We start from the raw sequence: 24,332 nt of genomic DNA, 5'->3' as shown, positions 1-24,332 counted from the left end.
TAATTGAACATGCTAGACATCAATTCAAGTTATAAAATTCACAAAACTAAAAGAAATCATGCATTAGAACACCCTTACCTCAATGGATGAAAACCCCCAAAACTCCAAATCAAAGCCCTAATTTTCAAAATTCCTAGGATGCACCAAAGTTGCAATTACTTACATCAACTTAAAGATCTCGCCGAGCTCTTCGATTTGCCGCAAACGGCAACCAAAATTTCCAAAAGATGAAAAACTAATTGAAGATTGAAGCTTGAAGCCAAAAAGAAAAGAAAAATGAAGAGGAAAGAGGGAGAGAGAGCTAGTACTGGGTGAGAGAAAGAGAATGAGACCAATGTTGGTCTCTTGGTCATAAAACCTTTAATGGTGGGTCCCACTACAAATTTTTTTTTCCCACTACACACACATATGTGCATATAACTATACAAAATGGCATACAACCACATTAAATATGCACAAAATAATTACATATGGTATGCAATGAACCTAAAATAAAATTCCCGTACATAACGATTCCGGTAGCGGGTCCCACCCGAGACTGTCCAACCTGAAAAATGGAGAAAAGTCGAAATAACAACCGGTGCATTTCCAAGAGTCCTGAACTCAAGGAAATGTCCCACCCAACTCTCGAACACGGCCAACACACCCCACGATGTTTGGCACGCAAAACGAGAAAAAGACAAAAATACCCCCGAAAATTAAAAAATTCCAGAAATTGAAAAATGACAAAATTCAGGAACCTTACAATAGAAGAGAAGAAACGTTCTAGTTTTGTTAATGGATTGATGTGGTCTATTAAGCGATCTATTATAGGTAGTCCAGCCTACACTACTTATGCTCAAGTGGTGGACGCAGCTTTACAGCTTTATCAGCTGAATGTGGATTTCAGACAGATTAGGGGTGAGAAGCGGGATGGCAAAGACTATACTAATCAGCCAGCTGAGAAAGTGAATGATAATGGGAACCGATAGAATGACAAGGGTAGATTCCAAGGACAACAACCTTGGAAGAAGAACAAGGGTAATTCAGAAGTTCAGAGAGAGGGAGTTCCCATTCAGCAGAAGGGAACACCTCAGACTGGATAGGGACAACTACAGGGTAATCACCAGGAGGGGCAGTCATATATATTTAGGGGTTATTGCTATAAGTGTGGAGATTATGGGTATTTAGCCAAACGATGTCCTAGGTTGGCTCAGAAACAACATGGGCAATAGGGACAGTGGCAACCATTACCTACTCCATAGATTCCACATGTGCATGCTTAGACATTTCCAGCCTTACCAGTACCACCGCCACCACAAGGGCAGCCTATACAACAGTTGCATTTAGACAGGGTGTACGATGCCACACCTTGTAATGCATGGGCACCTTAGAAGAATTAAGGGTATGTTTTCTATTCGAGGTAAACTTAGACATAACTTATTAGATACAAGTGTATTATGTTCATTAGTATCTAGATTGTTTTGACTTATGATAGTGATATATATATATATATATATATATATATATATATATATATATATATATATATAAGCCATTGATTGTTAGTATATTACACTACTAGGTGTTAGCAATTTACACGTGAATTGTGGGCATATTACTATAGATATTTACATATTGGATATCTAACATAGTAAATGTTTTGATAAGGGAAAATGAAAATTTGGGATAAATAACCAGAGTTTCATTTCATGGATTCGTGAATTCCGAGGATGAAATTTCTTTTGTTAGGGAGGAAGAATGTAATACCCTGATATTTTAAAGGATTTATTAATTGGGATTAATTACTTTTATTTTGTTTTTAAATGATTTGTTTGATTTAATTGTGATTACTTGCTTTTATTTTATTTTTAAATGATTTATTTTATTTAAATTAAGTGCGTAGAGTAATTGTCTTGTTTTAGTTAAATTATATTTCGTAATTATATTTGTTAAATTGATATGGTGTTTGATTTGTGGAATGCTATGCATTAATTGTTTATTTGATTTGTGTGTATTTAAGCTTGTGTGATTTTATTGTGAATTATTTATCTTTAATAGGTTTGATTTAATTTAATTATTTTATTTATTTAAGTTAAATGGTTTGGGCTTAAGAGAAGTGGGATCAATAGATGTAGTCTTAGGCTTGAATGAAGCCTTGTTGGGTTAATTAATAAAGACCCATGGTTATGAAGATATTTAAATAATTATTTTTGCATAATTATATATATATATATATATATATATATATATAATTAATTAATAATCATTATGGAAGGATATATATATATATATTTATTGATATATATATATAGGTATAGGTGATTTATTTAACTAATGATTATTTATGGAAGGAATATATATATATATATATATATATATATATATATATATATATATATATATGTGTGTGTGTGTGTGTGTGTGTGTGTGTGTGTATATTTATTGTTTTATTTGGTAGTCATAATTGGAAAATGATTTGAATTTTTAATGTGCATAAATATACGCATAAGACTTTAGGATTTAAAGGTTTCCACGTTAGAAAAATAAGAGAGACCGAGAGAAAAGAAGAAGAATGACTGACAAAGAGGAGACCGGATCAGAGAAATAGGACGTCGGATTTGAAAGAGACAGACGAGTTCTTCTCTACTTCTTCTTTTAGAACTCATAACCTTATCACCATGATTATCAAAATCATAGTTTTATTTTATTTATTAAATTAATTTATTAATTAGATTATATGAAAATGATTATTCTTTACAAAATTATAGATTTAAACATGTGAATATATGTATGTATTGTTTTGATAATTTAAATCTTGTACGTGAGGTTAGGTTAATTAAACTTTAATTTCTGAAATTTTTATAGTTTACTTTAACTTTGTATAGCATGATTAATTAAATTAAATAGATCTTAATATAATTACATTTTCATATATGCCCAAAAATAATAAATTAAGCTTTTGGGATTTTTCTGGATTTGTCAGATTATTTTTAGAATTTGTGTTGTATTTTTAGGAATATTCTGGAATGTAATTGGAATTATTTTTATAATTTTTTAAAATTAAATATATGCCACGGTTACATATCGGCACAACAAATAGGAGGCTGTAATTTAGTGAGTCGTGGAGCGCAACACTTCTGTGTGCCTCAAATCAGGACCTTAGAATGGTCCTGATGATATTCAGATATTTTAGTGTGGGCATGTGCATAGGTAGAAGGTGCACACGCTGATCTAGGTCATTGGATTGATTTAATCTAAGTGGATGAATCTGGTGTGGTGGATGTCCATGGAGAATAAGTGCGCAATAGATCTGGACCGTTAACCAAGTCAAGTCAATAAAGATGGAATCCAGTGAGACGTGGCTCACCAGAACAAGAAGAACTAGCCAACCAGAAGACGCCACGTCAGCTTGAGGAGTAATCAGGCGTGTGGGTAGTGCGTGAGAGCGCGTGAAGACTCGTGGCTTCTTATGGAGGCGCGTGCAATGGGTCTAAGCGCGTGTGGTGACGCGTGGGGGCGCGTGCGAAGGTGTTTGAGGTCCCTGAAATTTCCTGTGAGGTCCAGTGAATTCCCATAATTCATTTTTAAGTTGTTAAGGTTGAAAGCAACCATTAGAGGATGTGTTCGTGATGTTTTGAAAGGCATGGAGTATCACTAAGGTATTTAATGTGCGTATATATATTTAATTAATAATTGGGGATGGAAGGAAATGTGTGTGTACATATATATATATTTTATATATGAATTAATTAATATATGATTAGTATGGAAGGATGTATGTATATATATATATATATATATATATATATATATAATTTTAATTGATAATCAAGGATTATTATGGAAGGTGTTATATATATATATATATAAAATAATATATGTGTATATGTATATATTATTTAAGATGATTAATTATTATTCTTATATTTGGTATATCTTAATAGACTGGTTGTTAAATTAAGGGGTATGTTTATAATATGCATGAATGCCTATGTATAATTTGGTTTATGGTTAAATTAGTTTTAAGGTTTGGTACATGGTTGAATTGATGGTATGGATGAGTTAACAAAGGCTTAAATATATGGCTTTATTATTTATGAATAAATTTCATATATGGGAAACATGGATGAATTGCTAATTAAAAGTATAAATAAATATACTTAAGGAAGCATGGTTGAATTGTTAATATATAAATAAATATATTTATAATGGCATAGTTGAATTGTCATTTCATAGTTAAATTGTTATGTGTTAGATGATTACAATTTTGTTATTGCATGTATGGGTTGGATTAGGATTATAATAATCTAGTACTTACATGTTAGTGTAATATTTTATATATATTAATAAAATAATATTAGTAGAGACATGGATGATTTGTCAAGACCTAGATATTGTCCATGTGATTTAAATAACTAAAAATCATTATTAGGTTTTGGATTTAATGCATTATTTCTTTAATTGTAATTTATTGCTTAAATGATTAAATTACTGTCCAGAATGGAATTAAGGATAGATGAGTTTCTTTTTAAAAGAAATATATATTAGTGGATTGGTTTAGTAATGATTATTAATTAATCATTGGTTAATGGTTTTTATAATTTAATGAACCTATTAATGGATAGGATTGTTGAATTATATATAAGTATTTATATATATTTATATATGTGTATCATCGTACATTAAAGTTAAAACTTTATGAGTGTTGGTTTTGGTATAGATGATTTATTTATTGGTTTTCAAAGGCTTAGTAGAGAGAACTTGCTCGTGGGTTTGACCCACTTTATTTTTATCTTTTAGGTTACTAGAGGTTTAAGTCTCAAGGTCGAGGATCCGCAGTTGGAAGACTTATGTATTCTTGCAGTTTATTTCAAAGTAGGATATTATTTCTTTATTTGACATTAGTATTTATTTCTGAAATTCTGAATAGTGACTTTTGGTTAAGGGGCCCTTAAGTTACGGGATTCTCGAGTTGTAATCATTGAAAAATTATTAGTGGATTTATTATTTATTAGTTTTCTTCAGCGTATTATTTATTATTTATTTGATTTTGTAATCTGTGCTTGTTTAAATACTTTAATTGTTTTGATATCCCCTTATTTTGTGCGCGGACTTGATAAACCCGTGTTCCGAAATTTGAGGTATCACAAAAGCCAAAGTGTCATACATGACAGGTGGAGTTAACGAGGGGGCAAATTGATAAAACTTAATTTATATCTATATTCTGTAGCCATACATGACTATTGGGGGTAATGAGGGGGGGAAATTGATAAAATGTAAAACTGGTATATAGTCTATAGCCAAACATAACCGTTGAAGAGAAATTTGGGCATTAAATTTTATCAATTTTATTAAATTTTTTACTTTTGAAATCATATTTTTAATTTATTTATTTGATAGCCTTCTAGATATCAGATCAAAACCAAAATTTTCAGTTTTTTACTTCCACGAGTCTACTTTCCAAAACATTTTTGTTTATTCCATTTCGATTTCAAATGAATTTTCTATGAATTTTTTATTCACTGCTGTGCAAAAATTTCCTCTAACTTAGCATTTCAACTCTTTTGCATCAATGTTAATGAAAGGTAGATTAGTCCAATTCATTAAGTTGTAAAGTTAAAATGGTACATTAAACAATCAAATGGCAAGTTGGTCCATTCCCGATGTGTCATATGTGGTAGGTGGCTACAGGGATGTTTTTGTCAGCTTGTCAACCTTCAAGAGATGTCATTGTAAAAAAATAGTTAACTTGTATATGACTGTTATGGGGTGTCATTGTGTTACAAGGGAAAACTTGTCCCACATCGGATCCGGATGGGAAGTGACATGGGTATAAATGGGTGGGTATGCAGCACTACCCAACAGTTCGAGTTTTTGGGTAAATGGGCAAGCGCCCACCCGTTACAGTTGGTATCAGAGCCAGACTCAGTCCTTGATCCGGTGTCACGCCAAGCGCCCGGCCCGAAAGACGTCCGGGTGTACCACCCCGGGTAGGCAGGGTGGCCCGACCGCAACGAGGGCATTGCGAGTTCGGGTGGGGGAGAATGTTACAAGGGAAAATTTGTCCCACATTGGATCTGGATGGGAAGTGACATGGGTATAAATGGGTGGGTATGCAGCACGACCCAACAGTTCGAGCTTTTGGGTAAATGGGCAAGCGCCCACCTGTTACACATTGTCTTTACCAAAGAAAAAAAGAAAAAGGGTAGTGTTCTAAAGGAAAATTCTTAGGTAGTGTTCTAAAGGAAAATTCTTAGGAAATAAAACAAGCTGTGGCATTTTATTATGATTAAACTTATTTTACTCATTGTACTTCACCAAAATAATAATAATAATAATAAAAAGAAAATAAAATAAAATTCCAAAAAAGATTAGTAGTTACCAAGCATTTTTTTTTTTCAAACTTTAGATCAATAAGATGGATACTAAAGGCATAACCATTTACCACTTGAATATTATCGCCACACCTAATTATCAAGTTTACATAATAATTACTTATTAGTGAATATTTTTGAATTCTTTCATAGAAACAAATAATTGAGTTTTTCACTGGGAAAATGGGTTACTTTATCCTTTTCCTTCTTTTCGTGTTGTTGTTTATTTATTTATTTTATTAATTATTAAGTGTAATGATAGGATCACCGAAATTTGACAGGAAATAAGGATAGGCTCATCGAAACAGTGAGCCGAATAACTGTCCGATTGAGTAATGATCATTAGCGGCATTATAGTGATTATAATGCATATAATGGGCACACTCAATTTGGGATGTGATTCACTTTGTCAAACCAGTAATGGTAATTAGCTGCATTATACTGATTATAATGCATATAAAAAAAGTTGCTTCACTGTCATAGTTGGGTTGGGTTCATGCTTGGGCTTCGTGGTTATTTTGTGTCTGCTAGGCTTTTAGGCGTGTCTCCCTTCCGTTTGTTGTGCATACGCTCCAGCAAGGACTGTCCTTAGCATCGGTCCAGGAAGGGTTTTAAATTGACTGTCCTTAGCATCGCTCCAGTAAGGGTTTTATTAATTTGGGTCTGTTATACAGAACAAAAGTTTTAAAGAGAGAAATAGTCAGAGAGAGAGAAATATTAGTGTGGGGATTAACTTGAAAATTACGTGACCAAATAACAAAGGGACGTGTCTGGTAGGTTGGGAGTGTATGTTCACTCTTAACTCATTTAACTCATTAAATTCATTATCCATTAGTGATTGATCTCGCTTAAATTTTTTTTTTTTTTTTTGACTCCCGCTTAACTAAACTACTTGCTCAGTAATCTTTAATTATTGAATGGGTAATAGGGTTTGGGTATATTTTAACGACCCTACTACGACTAACCTACTCAAAACAAAACAGTTGTAGTTATTAGTCTGAACGACCTATGTTCAATTATTTTGATAATTTATAATACCAAATAAAAATGAAAAATTAGAGATGACAATGAAACTGGTATGACACGAACCTGCCCGTTAGAGATGAGTCCTACCCCGAAATAATGTTTTAATATATATATATATTTTTTATGGGCATAAGCAAGAGGAAAAAAAAACAGAGAGTGCAAAAGAAAGAGAGAAAAAAAAATAGAGCATAATCCACCACTTAAAGCAAAAGAACGTGTAATAAAACCAAATCACAATGCAAAATCTACATAAATTAATTATTAAGAGATAAAGTTTTTATTTTTAACCTAGAAAAATTGTTAAAGTTGTGAGAAAAATAATTTAATATTTTAAAAATTAATTACTAGTGATCAAGTAAAAAAAGTAGCTGATTTAGAGCACATTTGAAATTGCTTCTCTATTGCTTAAAAGTACTTTTAGTTTGAAAAATTGCGTTTGTTTGGTAACTATTATAAGTGCTTTTAATGATTATCAAATTTAATTAAGTAGAACGTTTAAATTAAGTTAGAATTTGAAGTTTTTAAAACTGCATTTCTAAGGCATTCTAAGTAGGAATTGAATATTTTAGGTAATTTTTTTTTTCATTAGATAATTTTGACCTTGTAATTTTTTATAAAAACAATTACACCATTTCCTTAATAAAGTTGCTAATATCAAATATAGTAAAAAATAATTTAATTGTCAAAAATACTTATTATATATATATATAATTCCAGCAGCAACCGTACCTCCAATTTTTTTCAAACTAATTGGTAGAAAATAACCTTTCCTTGTTTCTTAGGTTTCATTGGGCTATTACTTATACTATTAGGTTATGTGTAATTAGGTTGGTTAATTTTTTTTTATTATAAATACGCACAAAGTTGATTGGCTTATATATTGTCGATTGAAAGTTGATTTATTGTTCGTTCGTCAAGGATTGGAGCTTTCCAAAGTAACTCCGCCGGTATTGCAAGGTAAGAGATTAATGAATGTGTAATTGTTTATGGAGTACATGTTATAAATTGGGGTAATTTTGATTAATGATCTTAAATTATTGAGGGATTTTTTTTTTTTTTTTTTTTTTTTTCTGAATATATCAGATTTTCTATCAAAGGCTTCTTTCAAGAATATTGAACATGTGTTTTTTATTCTATCAAAATTGATCAATATTCTTTGTATAAACAGGAAGCCTGTACGTATGTGCTTTGCTAACTCAACCTGGAATAGAGATGTCTAAGATTGTTGCTGCGAACGGTAAGCTTTCCACAGCTGCGAAATTATCTTCTTTTCTTATACCTTTACTTTACATGATTTAAAAATTATTTATATATATTCTATGTCATATTAACATTGTAGAAATAGTAATGCTAGAGGTAGCACAATCCTATGAAATTATTGTAAGCAAAATAGTAGTTTATCAATGTTTATATATGCATATAAGAGAGGTTGAATAGTCACATGTAAAGAGTGAACTGAAATCGTCTGCGTAAAAGGTTTGGAGTCCATTATCCAGTTTTCCAGACATAATAAACTACTATTTTGCTTACAAATATAATAATCCAACATATGAGTAACTAAACTTCGTAAAATTGAAGTTGTTCATTGTTCATTCGTGAACATCCACTATGTCATTCCATCTCTTTACGCATTATTCTTGGGTAATCAGATTCAATTGTGCTCCTCTGCCTTTATGAAAGTAAATAAAGATGCTATTCTTTTTAGCATTGATATAATCTGTCTTCATAGAACTCTCTTCACCTTGTAAATAGGATCTAAGCTATATGGAAGTATGAAATTCTCCCTAGTTATATAAACCATTATAACCAAGATGGTGAGAGTACTTGTTCTTGTTTGGTTTTGACTTGAAGTTTAAATTAGGAAAAGGAATATCTCGTTGTTGAAGTTATAAGTTTGATCTGAGTTGGTTAATCTAATGTATTCTGAAGTAAAAACATCCTTAATTTCTTGACATTGTGAATTACAATTGAGTATTTATGATTCCTGTTAACACATTTTCGACACTGATTTAACAGTTCTTTTATTTGTGATATTTTCTTCTCAACGAGAGGAGTGTTTCTTTGTAGCGGAAGGAAACAGAGCAATTATCTGAACCTTGGATCTATAAAGTCTATATATTTTGTGTTACAGATTCTCACCATGTTCTCTTTAATTTCCATTTACATTTCATTCCTTGCTTACGGGATCGATACAGCAAGTTACCATCTTTTTCTGACAGTCATCATGCATTTTACTAAAATTCTTTTAGCATAGCTGTATCTATTTCCATACCATGTGACCAGATAACCATTTGATGCACTTTAGTGCAAATCAACCTAGTGAGCTCCCAAAATCCAAAGCAGTGAGTGTCCCAATCCCTAAAGTTTAAAGCTACAAATTGAATTTAAAAAGGGGTTTTGGTAGAGAACTTCAACAAAAGAAAATAAGTAAATGAATTTGTTGCGAGAGTACTTCGATTTTACAAGGTGGCTTTTAGCATGCCAAATGATTTTTTACTATTCCAAAGTTATTAGTTAATCATCCATATTGATATGCATGCATATATAATAAACATGGGAGTCCTTTGATTTTTCACCACCTAAGCCATTGTCTGTATTCATTCTGTTGCAGAAATTAGAAAGACATTGCGTGATGTCCAACCGTCACATTACATCTTCAAGATAGAGTCTTTCTCTGTGCTTCTGGAAACAAAAACTGAAAATTATCAATCAGATGTTTTTGAAGTCGGAGGCTATACATGGTGCGTTGTCTATTTATGTTTTCTTTCATACTCTTTAGTTTATCCATGTTCTGCACGTCAAAACTCAATTGATCATATCTATGTATTTTTGGATTTTCAGGAAATTGTCTTTCTACCCAACTGGGAATAAGAAAAGAAATGGAAAAGATTATATTTCACTATATTTGGTAATATCCGATACAGAAACTCTTACTCGCGGTTGGGAGGTCAATGTGAACTTGAAATTATTCGTCTTTGATCATATACGTGGCAAGTACTTAACTATCGAAGGTAGTTTCTCTACTACACATTATATTTCCTGAAATCTGCTATGGCAACATAATATTTATATATTTTATAATCTATATATAATGTAGATGTTGAACCAGTAAGGCGCTTCCATGCTATGAAGACAGAATGGGGTTTTGAGAAATTTCTCTCTCGAAGAGTTCCAAGATCCTTCAAACGGGTACCTCATAGATGACACCTGTGTATTTGGAGCAGAGGTATTTGTTATGAAATATGCAGGCAAAGGTGAGTGTCTATGCATGACAAAGCTACTAAGTAACAAAGTTCACACTTGGAAGGTTGAGAAATTTTCATCATTAAGTGAAGAATTTCTGTACTCTGAGGAGTTTAACATTGGTGGCCGGAATTGGTATGATCAACATTTTCATGTCTTCCTTTAATTCTGGTTGTTCGTAATTCGAAACTGGCTTGTTTGATTCCTTAGGTAAGCTATTGTTTATGTCCTTTTATAATGAATTTCAGGAATCTTGTTCTCTATCCCAAAGGAGATAGTAGAAAGGTCAAACATGAATACATATCTCTGTTTCTTGAAGTATCTCTGTTTCCTAAACACAAACTGTATGCAAGATTTAAGTTGAGGATAAGGGACCAAGTAATGGTAAACACCACGAATCTGGAGGTACACTCAGCTGCTTTTGATGAACTTGCTTACTGCGGGAGCTTTTTCTTTTGTAGGGGGATTGAATATCTTTTTCTTTTTTTTTTTTCTTTTTTTTTTTTTCTTTTTTTTTTTTTTGTTAATTTTCCTTCAAAATTCATTTTGCAGGTAGTGGGTGGTTCGGTCCCACGATATGGAGCTGGGGATTCCAGGCCTTCACGTCTCTAAGGGAACTCCATGACAAATCAAAGGGTTTCTTAGTGGATGGTACTATAATTATTGAAGCAGAAATTGTAATGATGTCTGTGACTAAGAACTTCACTTAGTGTTAAATTATGTCTTCAAACAAAAAGAAACAAGGGATTAAGTGTTTTTGTAGTACCCTTTGGTACTCATTATAATTAACATTGATTTGATCATTTCATCAATAATAGTTTATGGTCACTAACACAACCCAAAGAACAAAACATAAACTCCCAAAATCGATCAACTGCCAAATTTACTACATCCCATACACTCCAAACTCCATCCTCAAAACACTTTCTTATCACGAGCATTCCATAGGATCCAAATACAGAATGAGGCGAACCCATAATATTAGTTTTTTCAGAATTAAAATTAGACCACCACCCGAAAAAAGAGGAAAACTGAAAATTTGAGAAATCTAACCGGAGGGGGGACAGCTTCCAAACCTGCATAGAGTGAGGATAGCGGAAAATAAGATGAATGTTGCCCTCCTCCTCCATACCACATCGACAACAAATAGGATTTCTCAAAACTCCCTTACGAGCAAGAGTAGTCCCTGACAACATCGCCAAAGAAAATGTTGCACTTTGGAAAGAATTTTACACCGCCACACCGACCTCCAACACGCACTAATAAAATTTTCACCGCTGGAGTCCTCCTCAATATACGAGGGAAAGAAGAGGCCAAATAGTAAGCAGACTTCACTGTAAATCTACCCAAGGGTTCGAAAGCCCAGTAGTCACAGGGGTAGGCAAAGGTGGGCTGTAGCCCACCCCAAAAAATAAATTATTTTTTTTACTTTACTAATATATTAGTCCAACCCAGAAAATTAAAAAAAAAATTAATAGTATTAGCCTACTCCAAAAACACAATAAAGCCCAAATAAATTCAGCCACCATACTAAAGTAAAGATCCAAACCAATTCTTTAGTATTCACGTTTAATGTTAGTCCACCCCACCTAGAAATCCTGGATCCGCCTTATTAGCGCACACTTGAATATCATCACGATCCAGGTTACTATCCAAGTTACTAAATGCAATTTGAGAGATAACTTTAGCTTCATGAAGGGCGAACAACTGTTGAAGAACGAGCTCCATCCATCCTTGATGGACAACATCAATCAAATCCGCAACATAATTGAAAGAATTAACCCCAGGCTTAGGTATTAACTTGGTTGGCAGCCCAGCAACCCAATAGTCATTCCAAATATTAATTGACTTTTCATTCCTTGGGAAACCAGATTTAAATTTTTTTTTTTTTAAGGAAGCGTGAAATATCCAGAGACGCGTGTTTGCGTGTAGAGACAATATCCTATTTATCTGAATGATATTTAATAAATGTGCAAGGTTTCTAGAACCACATACCTCTAAGATTTGATAAAATCTCAATAACACTGGTCTTTAATAATGGAGACGTAGAGCCCTGAACCCCAAACCCTTCTTCTCCTTGTTGATTTTCTATATGCTTTTTTGCCTTCTGGAATTAATTAATTATATATATATATATATATATATATATATATATATTTTTAACCTGACAAACAAACCCGCCATACGACATCTACAAAGACAAGAACAACAATACACTGCTGTGGAGGGAAAAAAACTCCCTCCAATAAAAAGCGCACACGTCACCACTACCCATATCTACAGGCCAAGGACATATAAGGCCCATCATGCTCAAGCCCAAGTTGAGGGTGTTTACAGCCCAAGACCATTCCATCAAGGCCGAATCAAGAAGCCATCAGCCCAGCTTGTCGTCAGCCCATATATGAGTATTTAACATCCGGCCTGTTACCCAAGCCCAGCCGGATCAAAATATATTCAGCCCAAGAATGCACAAATCCTACCATTTGAAGAATTTACTGTAGAAGGAAAATTCGGATAGGAAGTTCTGTACAAGGCAAGTTCTATGTATGGAAAATTCAACAATGGAAAGAACTCTATTAGAAAAGAATGGTTATATAGAAAGAATTGGAGGGCAAGCAACGGGAGTCCTACCATAATTTTGCAATCTTTTGTATATAAATAGAGGCTAAGACCTCCAATAAAGGATCAAGCAATTCCACACTTCTCTATACATTGTTCTTATTTATTTTTATTGTTTTTGAGTGAGTTGTTTTATTTTTCTCAGTCATTATTGGTTGAGCGAAATTTTGCACCTACACTTTGGCGCCGTCTGTGGGAAACGTATACAAATATACTCCCACTTGTTCTTCAAATTAAATCCTTTAGTCGTGTCTGGAATGTCAAACGGAGATTCAGCAATGAATCAACAGATAGAACTGATGCAAAAGATGCGAGAGGAGTTCTTGCACCAATTTGAGACACTCCGGCAAGCAAACGATACGAGTGTCGCCCAGATAGCTGCGCTTCAGCAGTAGACTCATACGCTGCACACGGCCATGGCCAGGCTAACGCCACAACCACCACCAGGCGATGCTGCGGCACCACCTCCCACCCGGAATTTACCTCTGGTTCACGAGCCTCCAGCCAACGAGACACCACCCAACGGGGCTCGACCTAGTGAAGCGCAACAAAAGCAAGGGACGAGGTCCGAGGCGGTTGCTTCGGATAATCTCCTGCATCGCACACAGGACGAACAGGCCGAGTCCAGCCATAGGCTTACGGTATAGTCCAATGGCGTTCCAGATGGCGCACGTGTACAAGATGCATTCGATGAAAAAAAGCTCTTGAGAGTCCAGACACCAGCCGAGATGGCTAGAGAGCACAAGAACTCCTTGGTCAAGACCCCCTTTACTGACGAGGTGTACCTTGTGGAGAGGCCGAAGAAGTTCACTATGCCATCCTTCACCCAATTCGATGGGGCAGACGACCCTTCTCGGCATCTTGATCATTATGCGCAAAAGATGGCATTGGACGATCATAACGATCCGTGGATGTGTAAGGTTTTTCCTACCAGTTTAACCGGAGCAGCGTTAGAATGGTTCAGGAATAGGCCACACAAGTCTATCCCTGACTATGAGACCTTGTGCACTATGTTCTTAGCCCAGTATTGCGGAAATAAGAAGCAGAAGAAAAGTATAGCCAGCCTTTTTACCATAAGGCAAAGGAAGGGAGACACTCTCATCCTGTACCTGGCAGTATCGGCTGTAGCAACAAGTGCAGTGTTGATCAAAGAAGAAGACAAGGTTCAGCACCCAATCTTTTACACAAGCAAAACGATGACGGATGCCGAGACACGGTACAACGAGACAGAAAAGGTAATCCTGGCGTTAATTTATGCCAAGAGGAAACTTCGACATTACTTCGAGTCTCACAGCATAGTGGTACTTACAAATCACCCTATACGGGCTATCCTAGCTAAACCAGACCTGTCTGGTCGAATTACAAAATGGGCTATTGAACTTAGCTCTTTTGACATCACCTATGCACCGAAGGTATCTCACAAGGGGCAGTCAGTAGCGAATTTCCTACTATAGTACGAAGATCAACCTGAGGAACCGACACTTCAAGAGCCATACTGGGAGTTACGAGTTGATGGTTCTTCCAACCGGAAAAAAGCAGGGGCCGGTATTGAAATCACAACACTCGAGGGTACCAAGCTGCAGCAGTCAATTTTGCTAGATTTCCCATCTACCAATAACGAGGCCGAGTACGAGGCGATGCTTGCCGGACTTCGGCTAGCTAAACAGCTGCAGGTACGATATTTAAAAGTTTTTAGTGACTCACAGCTTGTGATCAATCAAGTGACAGGGCAATATTCTCCCAAGGAGGAACGTATGAAGTCGTACAAAAATGCTGTAGAGAGTGCTATCCAGGAGTTCGATCAAATCGAGTTCCATCAGGTACCACGAGATGAAAATGCCGAAACGGATCGATTGGCCGCAGCCGCATCATCTTCAGATGAAGAGTTGATTCGGCTTGTTCCAATCGATGTTCTCGAAGAACCCAGCATTAATCCCCGGCAAGAAGTGATGGTGATCCCGGAAGTACCACGCGAGCCCTGCTGGATTGATCCAATCGAGGCCTACCTCAAAGAAGGGGTTCTCCCGAATCAGAAAGCTGAGGCAAGGAAGCTTAGGCTTATCGCGGCTAAGTACGCAATCATCAATAACCAGTTGTACCGAAGGTCATTCTCCGGTCCCTATCTCAAGTGTTTAACTCCTACTGAGGCTCTCACAATTCTAAAACAAGTTCATGAAGGAGATTGTGGAAACCACTCCGGAGGAAGATCCCTTGCACACAAAATTCTAACCCAAGGTTATTTCTGGCCATACTTGGCTCGGAATGCCGAGGAATACACAAGACGATGTGATAAGTGTCAGCGCCATGGTCCAATAAAGCACCAACCTGCCGAAAGTTTGCACGCCATGGCTAATCCATGGCCGTTCGCCCAATGGGGGATTGATATAGTAGGACCATTACCCAAAACCATGGAAAAAAAAGGAGCATGTGCTTCTGGCTACGGATTACTTCACCAAGTGGGTGGAAGCTGAAGCCTTCTCTAGCATCACCCACGAAGAAGTAAAGCATTTCATTTGGAGCAACATTATTTGCCGGTTTGGGGTACCAAAAGTCATCGTAATGGACAATGGTAAGAACCTCGATAACAGAAGTACAAGGAAATTCTTTAGCGAATATGGAATCTTGCAAAAGGTGGCTGCAGTTAGTCATCCACAAGGCAATGGGCAAGCTGAAATAACTAATCGCACGATATTCGGGTGCTTAAAGAAAAAATTGGAGAAATTGAAGACAAAGTGGTACGAGAATCTCCCTCAAGTGCTTTGGGCCTATCGAACCACTCCAAGACGACCCACGGGAGAAAGCCCATTTGCTATGGCATATGGATCCGAAGCTGTCATTCCCACTGAGTCCATAATCCCAACCCTTCAGACATCCTTGGTACTGGAGGGGAACAATGAGCAACAACTCGAACATAGCCTTGATTTGGTAGACGAAAGGAGAGATGCAGCAGCAATTCGACTCGCGGCATACCAACAACAGGTGTGTAACAGTTATAACAAACGCGTCAGGTTCAAGAGTTTTGTGGTAGGCGATTGGGTTTTGAAGCAGGAGACAGCTCATGTAAAGAAATTGGAACCTAATTGGACCGGACCCTATAGAGTTACCGAAGTAGTGGGGAAAGGAGCATATCGTTTGGCCGAAGCTGGCGGACATCCCATTGCGCGTCCTTGGAACGCAATACACCTGAAAAGGTATTTTCATTAGTTAAGTTTGTCAATTTTGCTACAAGTTCTTCACAAATAAGGCTGAATATGTCCACAGTCAGCCAAGCTTTTCTTTATTTTGCTTCTATATTCAGTATCACTTTCCTCTATTTTTGTTTCTTTTTATAAAAATGGGGGGCCATACTATGCATGGCATTCGTTTGATTTTTTGACACAAAACAAAAATTCATCTGATTTTTTGACACAAAACAAAAATTCGTCTGATTTTTTGACCAAAAACAAAACAAACACAAAGCAACAAAACATGAGTTATGGCCTATGCTTAAATCTTTATATCCCACATCGACAAAACAGTATGTGCCACATTTTGTTATATATGGGAATATTCAAATAGTTAATTACAGTGTAAGGAGGGCCCACTGGTATTTAAGGCTGTCAGGCTCAATACCAGAGGCATTCCTTACACCGACTTTTTTGACAACATTTAGTCTATGTCCTACATCGGATAGAAATAGAAAAGAAATGCGGTTCATATATGCGTGGTCCACAACATTTGGCTGCCAAGAAGGGAGTATCAGTGGAGACAGGTCTCTAAAGTCAACAAATGGAGAACTTCACAGCCACTGTTATTCGCTTTCTTGGCCTCCCATCATTTTTGAGTCTTCGGCCTCATAATAAGTGATTTGCGGAAAAATATGAGATAAACCTCCCCTCAGGCTCAATGCCGGGGAGTAATTCATTCGCCTCGGACCTTAAGTGTCTGGTTCGGCACAACCTCCCCTCAGGCTCAGCGCCGGGGAGTAGTTCTCTCGCCTCGGCCCCTAAGTGTCCGGCTCGGCAAAACCTCCCCTCTGGCTCAGCGCCGGGGAGTAATTCATTTAAACCTCCCCTCAGGCTCAGCGCCGGAGAGTAAGTCATTCGCCTCGGACCCTAAGTGTTCGGCTCGGCGAAAATCTCGCCTCGGACCCTAAGTGTCCGGCTCGGCAAAACCTCCCCTCTGGCTCAGCGCCGGAGAGTAAGTCATTCGCCTCGGACCCTAAGTGTTCGGCTCGGCAAAACCCCCCCTCCGGCTCCACGCCAGGGAATGTATAATTCGCCTCGGATCCTGAGTATCCGAGGCAGCTTCGGACCCTAAGTGTCCTATTCAGCAATACTCCTCGCCTCGGATCCTAAGTATCCGAGACAGCTTCGGACCCTAAGTGTCCTATTCAGCACTAGTCCTCCACACTCAGTGCCGAGGAATAATTCGCCTCGGATCCTGAGTATCCGAGACAGCTTCGGACCCTAAGTGTCCTATTCAGCAATATTTCTCCACACTCAGTGCCCAGGAGTAATTCGCTTTAGACCTCTGATACTCAGATCAGAACTCTTTCCTCCGGACTCCAAGTGTTTAATACCTTGTGTATGCGGATATTTATAAGTTCATCATATTCCACCCCACATCAGGGACACATGAGAAGGAAATAGTATGTATCCGTCTACTGAAGGCAAGTAGAAGGCGAGGAGGGTTCATTTAACAGTTAAATCATTGTCCATACGACTCATCCTGCGATATCAATTAAACTGTTAAAAGGATCTCCTTCTTCCCACAATCCTTGCATTTTCACGGATAGCATAAATCCGAAGTATAAAGACAATGTTTAGTGTTTAAACACATTACCAGTCAGAGAAATATATCAAGAACATACAGCAAAAACAAGTCAGGCAAGCCTAAAATGAAAAGTTATATTCATTATCCCAAAACAGGCTGTTCATAAAAACAAAATACATAGTTCTACTTCCTCTTCGGATCGAAGGGAGTAGATTCAAAAGCATCCACTACATTAGGACTTGAGGTAGCCGTAGGAGCAGGGGAGCTAGGAGTACCCTTCAGGTGTGCCTTCACCATCTCGGCAAAGCGAATTTCAGCTTCCAAAGCCTCTGACCCTTCATCGTATGGGAAGTGCACCCCCACCTGCTTGTCAAAGGCGTCCGGATCCATCATCTTAGGGCCTGAGCCCTGATTATAGCCAGACCGGAACGCCTTAGCACTAGCCAGGTGCGCCAGACAGGAGTAGCGCCCCTGCATTTGCTTCCCCGCCTTGAAGCAAGTAGTAAGAGCCTCGGTCAGGCGTTGAACCTCGGCCTGAAGAGAATCCACCTTAGCCTCAGAGGCTGACAACTGCCTCTTATACGCATCCTTGGCTTCAGAAGCTATCTTCAGATTGGTAGAGGCAGTAGTGGCTCTCTTCTCTGCATTGTCAAGATCCTTTTCCAACTTCTTGATGGAGAGGGATTGAGCTTCAGCAGTGGCGCAGAGGGCCATGGTGTGGTATAGACTCTGTTTAACAGGGAAGCAAATATAAGCATAAATAGAAACACAAGCAAGCAAGAGTAACATAACTCTGAAGGTGCAATGCGAACCTCTATGGCCCGGACTGGGGCAGAGGGGAGTAGTTACTCCAACCCCATTTGGCTGATGGCTTCCTCGTCCTTTGGGAGCCACATTCCTCGAGCCACCGCCAGTGCAGCTGAAGGGTCTGTAACCACAGAATCCCCTGAGTGTAGGACTGACCTGTCAGCCCTGGTGAAGGAAGGAGTCCAAGGAGCCCCAGTCTCAGCAAGAACAAAGGCCATGACTTCATCTTCAGGTTCGGCCTCTCCAGTTTTTTTCCCTCTGCTTTTAGAGGGGACTTTGCCCTTACCAGAGGAAGAGGGGTTGAGGCGAGATTTCTTCAATGGTGGTTCCTCAACCTCCACCTCATCCTCAATTGATCCAATGACGACCAAGGGTTGGGCATCTCCGGCTTTCTTTTTTAAAGCCTCAGCCCGCCGTATCTCCTCCTCGGTCATAGGGAAACTGTCAAAGGATGGTAAAGCCAGATCCATGAGGTCTGCCGCAACGGCACTGGAAGCAATGTCCTTGAGGTTGGAGGAAGTTAGCAGGTCCTCGATAGGCGAGGGGTCACTCCAGACTCGTTCCTCAAGAAAAGAAAGTCTGTTCCTTGCTGCGGAGGCTGGGAATGTAGCTGAAAAACACCAAGAAATTCATAAATACGGCGAAATATTAAGACTTGGCAAGGAAAACAGCCAGAACACTTGGTATGAAGGGAGGTTAAATATTCTATACCTAATTTCCCGAATTTGCGCGGAATGGGAAGCGCAATTGATTGGGACACGAACCATTTTCCTTTAACTACAACCATCCTTTCTTTCCATTTCTTTTCGGATGAAGGAAGGTTCGTGCATATCCTTTGATGAAAGGGAGAGGTAAAAAAGAAGTGACCAGGCTCGGTCCCATGCTTAGATATATTGTAAGTAAGCAGAAGGTCGGCAAGGGTCAAATCCAGAGCCTCTAATTTCCGGCGCACCAACAACGCCGAAAGGATGCGAAAGAAATTGGGATTTACTTGAAGGGGGGCAAGACCTAGCTTATTGAAGACTAAATGATAGAAGGGATGAAGAGGGAATCGGAGGGCGTTAAGGTGCCCTACCGAAAGAAGCAACTCATCCTCCTCAATTCCCTCGCCGGAGGTGAAATCGGCACCCTCGGGATATTCTGCAATGTCTACTCCTTCAGGAACATCAAATTCTTCAATTACCGAAGCAATAGAGAATTTGATGCGGCGAATAGAGATGATTGCTTTCTTCTCTTCATGGGTAAGAACGTAATCAGAGCCTAAGGTGGATGTTTTGGTTGGAAGAGGGGAAGTACCTGATGGATTCAACGAAGGGCGATCTGTAGAAACCCTAGGAGGCGGAGCCCTAATGCGAATGGGGGAAGATGAAGGTGTGGACTCAGAATCCCCAAAGTCTACACGTTCGGGAGTAGATGAAGTACTCATAATGAAAGATTGAAGAGAAAGATGCGAGACTAACCTGACAAAGCGAAGGAAGCGATGAAATGAAGAACGCAGAAGTGCAGCAAGGGCAAATGTAACTCTTGCAAAATCTTGTGTGATGGAGTAATAACGAAAGGCCACGAACCGTTTCTGAAGCAAAGTAAAAACCGGTTTCAATTCCCTCTTTAATAGGAGCCATCACTCAATTAAAAATGGAATTTGGGGCAAAGTGTGGAGGGAAAAAAACTTCCTCCAATAAAAAGCGCACACGTCACCACTACCCATATCTACAGGCCAAGGACATATAAGGCCCATCATGCTCAAGCCCAAGTTGAGGGTGTTTACAGCCCAAGACCATTCCATCAAGGCCGAATCAAGAAGCCATCAGCCCAGCTTGTCGTCAGCCCAGATATGAGTATTTAACATCCGGCCTGTTACCCAAGCCCAGCCGGATCAAAATATATTCAGCCCAAGAATGCACAAATCCTACCATTTGAAGAATTTACTGTAGAAGGAAAATTCGGATAGGAAGTTCTGTACAAGGCAAGTTCTATGTATGGAAAATTCAACAATGGAAAGAACTCTATTAGAAAAGAATGGTTATATAGAAAGAATTGGAGGGCAAGCAACGGGAGTCCTACCATAATTTTGCAATCTTTTGTATATAAAATAGAGGCTAAGACCTCCAATAAAGGATCAAGCAATTCCACACTTCTCTATACATTGTTCTTATTTATTTTTATTGTTTTTGAGTGAGTTGTTTTATTTTTCTCAGTCATTATTGGTTGAGCGAAATTTTGCACCTACAACTGCTAAACACATCATCCACAGCAACGCCAAAAACATTAGCCTTCAAATACAAGACCAACACCCAGCTAGATTAATAAAAACCTAAAGCATTAGAGGATGTCAATGAAAGTGGGAGTGCGAGCACTCACAAGCAAGGCTAATTGAGTGGCACAAGATTACTCCCCAAGATGCGCACTTGTTTTGATCACCATGAATGGAAGCGTTCGCTATGAGAATCAATCCTATATCCCTATGTGAAAATTGTTTTGGCTTTGTTTGTGGGAATGATGAGATTTTAGGCTTAGTAGGTAGAGCCTGAGTTTTCATATACGTCAATGTTATATGAAGCCTACAAATCTGATACTGTTTATAGATATGCTCACCCTGCCCATCCTTTTGAATTTTAAAGATTCAAATAAAAATCAAAAGAATGGATAGAGAAAAGAACGTGCCACGCATTCTCTAACCAAAACCTACTAATCCGATCTCCAGCCAAATAATCACTTTGGGCTAGGAATGAGGATCCGTTGGGCCCATTCCTTCATGGTTCCAATGGGCAACTAATTGACCTGGTCAATTTCCATTGACTCAATTCAATTAGCCCATAACTATTCTTAGTTTCAATAAATAAGAATAGTTCAACTCCAATTAAAAAATGATTAACCGCTAAGTCAATTTACGTAAAGACCTCTTTATACTTAATTAGCTATCAAATAAATAAACGTCATCAATTTAATTGCTTAATTAATTCACTTTTTTTGACTTCTTAATTATTTTCCATTTGATCACATGATCAATTAATCTGATAAAATTATATATTTAATAAATAAATATATAAAAAAAAAAATTTGATCAAAAACACATGGAGGACTCCAAATTTTCCTGTGATCAAACTAATCAAGTCAATATATATATAATAGCACAGATGAAACTACTGAGTATATTCTCAAGCTATTAATCAATAATTGCCCAAAGTACCGGATGACCCTAGGGCCCATCGAATAAATAAAAGTAATTATTAATTAATACAAGAGTTTATACCTCTCTCATACTTGAGAGTCATTCACTATGATGATGATAAGGAGCAATTGTTACGATGGATCTCACAACCTAGCTACTCGACTTATCCTTGATTCAATTCATTTTTTTATTGATAAAAAGTTCACCATTTATCACCGATAATAAATCATTTATGATGGCGCATTTGCAGTGATTTATAAATTTTATATATGAACCTATTCGTGTAAATATAAATCACATACGTTATCAAGTAACAACCTCAAGTCAAATTCCGAACCGACCAATACATTGAATTCATCAATTATATATATATACACACTAACACGTTTAAAATAAAATATGGATAATATAAAGTGCAACAAATGTCAATTACATTTCATAAGTTTTGTAATGATAGGGCATGCAAAAGCATCATATCTCAATCCATATATGCCGCAAAATATCGTGGTAAGACCAAATACTTCGCCACCCCATGATGGGTTTGATCCCAACTATGCCTCTAAAAACGAGCAGGATGTAAAGTATTTTGCCTTAAGCAACTTATATGCCAAACCCTTTTTAGTTAGCTGAAAATTCCAAGCATGCTTTGATAACAACGCAAAATTAAAAGCTTCAAGGTCTTGGAACCCAATCCACCTTGCTTCTTAAGAAAACATAAGAGATCCCATCGAGTCCAATGAATGGACCTATGCCAAACTTTTTTATTCCACCAGAAGGCTTGCATTGTTGCATAAACTCCAGACATAAATTTCAAGGTAATTTGAAGGACGGCATAACATATGTCGAAAGAGGATTTAAAATTGCAAAACTTCATTCCCTTCATTTGAGAGTGTATTTTTCTTCCATGAAGCCGATCTTTCCTGCATTCGTGGAGGACAAAATAAAAAAACGTCATACTTTGATCGCACAATTATAGCCGGTACACCTAAATATTTTGCTTGTAACCCTTCCTTTGAATGACCAAGCAGGTCGCTTAAAGCCCTTTGTAAAGTATGTGATGCATTTTTGAAGATAAAATGGAGGATGTAGAAAAATTTATCTCTTGGCCTGAATCAAGCTCATAAAGACGGGGAATTTGCTTCAAATACCGCACTTCATGTTCCGAAGCTTGACAAAAAAGAATATAATCATCTGCAAAGAACATATGAGAAATACCCTGACAAATTTTCACTCTTGTCAACAATACATCACATACTTTACGAAGCCTACTGAAGAGCCAAAGACAAAGCCACAACACAAAGGATGAAAAGATACGGCGAAAGAGGATCTCCTTAATTATTTAAAAAAAGCTTTGACATTTTATTATAATTAAACTTATTTTACTCATTGCATTTTACCAGGAAAAATATAATAATAATAAAATAAAACCTAGACGAAATTAGTTTATAGTGACCATAAAATTCCAAAAAGATTAATAGTTACCAAGCTCTTTTTTTTTCAGACTTTGGATCAATAATATGGGGTACCAAAGGCCTGACCATTTACCACTCGAATAATATTGCCACACCTAATTATCAAGTTTATATAGTAATTACTCATTAGTGAATACTTTTGGATTCTTTTATAAAAACAAATAATTGAGTTTTTCACTGGGAAAGGGGGTTACCTTTTTTTTTTTTTTTTTTTTATTTTTTCCTTCGCTAATTATTAAGAGTAGTGATCACCGAAATTTAACCAGAAAAAAGATAAGCTCATCGAAACAGTGAGCCGAATTACTGTCCGATTGAGTAATGGTCATTAGCTGCATTATACATAATGGGCACACTCAATTTGGGAAGTGATTCACTTGTCAAACCAGTAATGATAATTAGCCGGACCACTTCACTATAATGCATATAATGGGCACACTCAATTCGAGATGTGATTCGCTTGTGAAATTCGGTAAGAGATATTAATCTTTCAAATAGTAAAGCCAACTGTGATATTTGTTTTGGGTGAACTGCAAAATAAAATTCCTACTCTATAAAAAATTGTACAAAAACTCCTGGACATGTAATATGTGTATATAAATTCTTAATATTTCAAAATATTTACAAATTATCATTGACCATCAATTTTGATCAAACTTTTTTTTTTTTAATTAAAACTCTCAAATACCCTTAATAATCGGTATTTTATTTTTAATTTGTCTTAAAAGTGTTTTAGGTATTCCAATATTCATATTGACAAAATGCCCTTATTTTTGCTTAATTTGAATATATATATACATATATTAAACACGAGGGGAGAATTTGCACATTCTGTGCATATAATGGGATTTTAGCTATTTATTTAATTTTTAGTGGGCCAATTAA

The 24,332-nt window shown here is 37.0% G+C and overlaps 1 protein-coding gene across 1 annotated transcript; it reads left to right on the top strand.

Annotated features, from left to right (window-relative positions):
- Positions 1-972: 972 nt before the first annotated feature.
- Positions 973-11,349, top strand: LOC132295937 (uncharacterized). Its single transcript, XM_059794198.1, has 7 exons — positions 973-1,162; positions 8,551-8,619; positions 9,994-10,123; positions 10,224-10,393; positions 10,631-10,760; positions 10,874-11,030; positions 11,165-11,349. Exons 1-7 carry the CDS (start codon positions 973-975, stop codon positions 11,333-11,335), a joined length of 1,017 nt encoding a protein of 338 aa, XP_059650181.1. The 3' UTR covers positions 11,336-11,349.
- Positions 11,350-24,332: the final 12,983 nt, after the last annotated feature.

Source organism: Cornus florida, unplaced genomic scaffold, assembly GCF_030987335.1.
Source record: "Cornus florida cultivar Cherokee Brave unplaced genomic scaffold, ASM3098733v1 CherokeeBrave_3.0.0_Hap2_Chr02, whole genome shotgun sequence".
NCBI classification, from domain to species: Eukaryota; Viridiplantae; Streptophyta; class Magnoliopsida; order Cornales; family Cornaceae; genus Cornus; species Cornus florida.
This window is presented reverse-complemented; position numbering and strand designations above follow the sequence as displayed.

Bases quoted from the DNA above. Each gene is read 5' to 3' on its own strand.
- LOC132295937 (XM_059794198.1), top strand. From the start codon at position 973: ATGACAAGGGTAGATTCCAAGGACAACAACCTTGGAAGAAGAACAAGG. The intron at 1,163-8,550 runs GTATTTAGCCAA...TTGTATAAACAG, and splicing joins TATAAGTGTGGAGATTATGG to GAAGCCTGTACGTATGTGCT. The intron at 11,031-11,164 runs GTACACTCAGCT...TTTTCCTTCAAA, and splicing joins TAAACACCACGAATCTGGAG to ATTCATTTTGCAGGTAGTGG.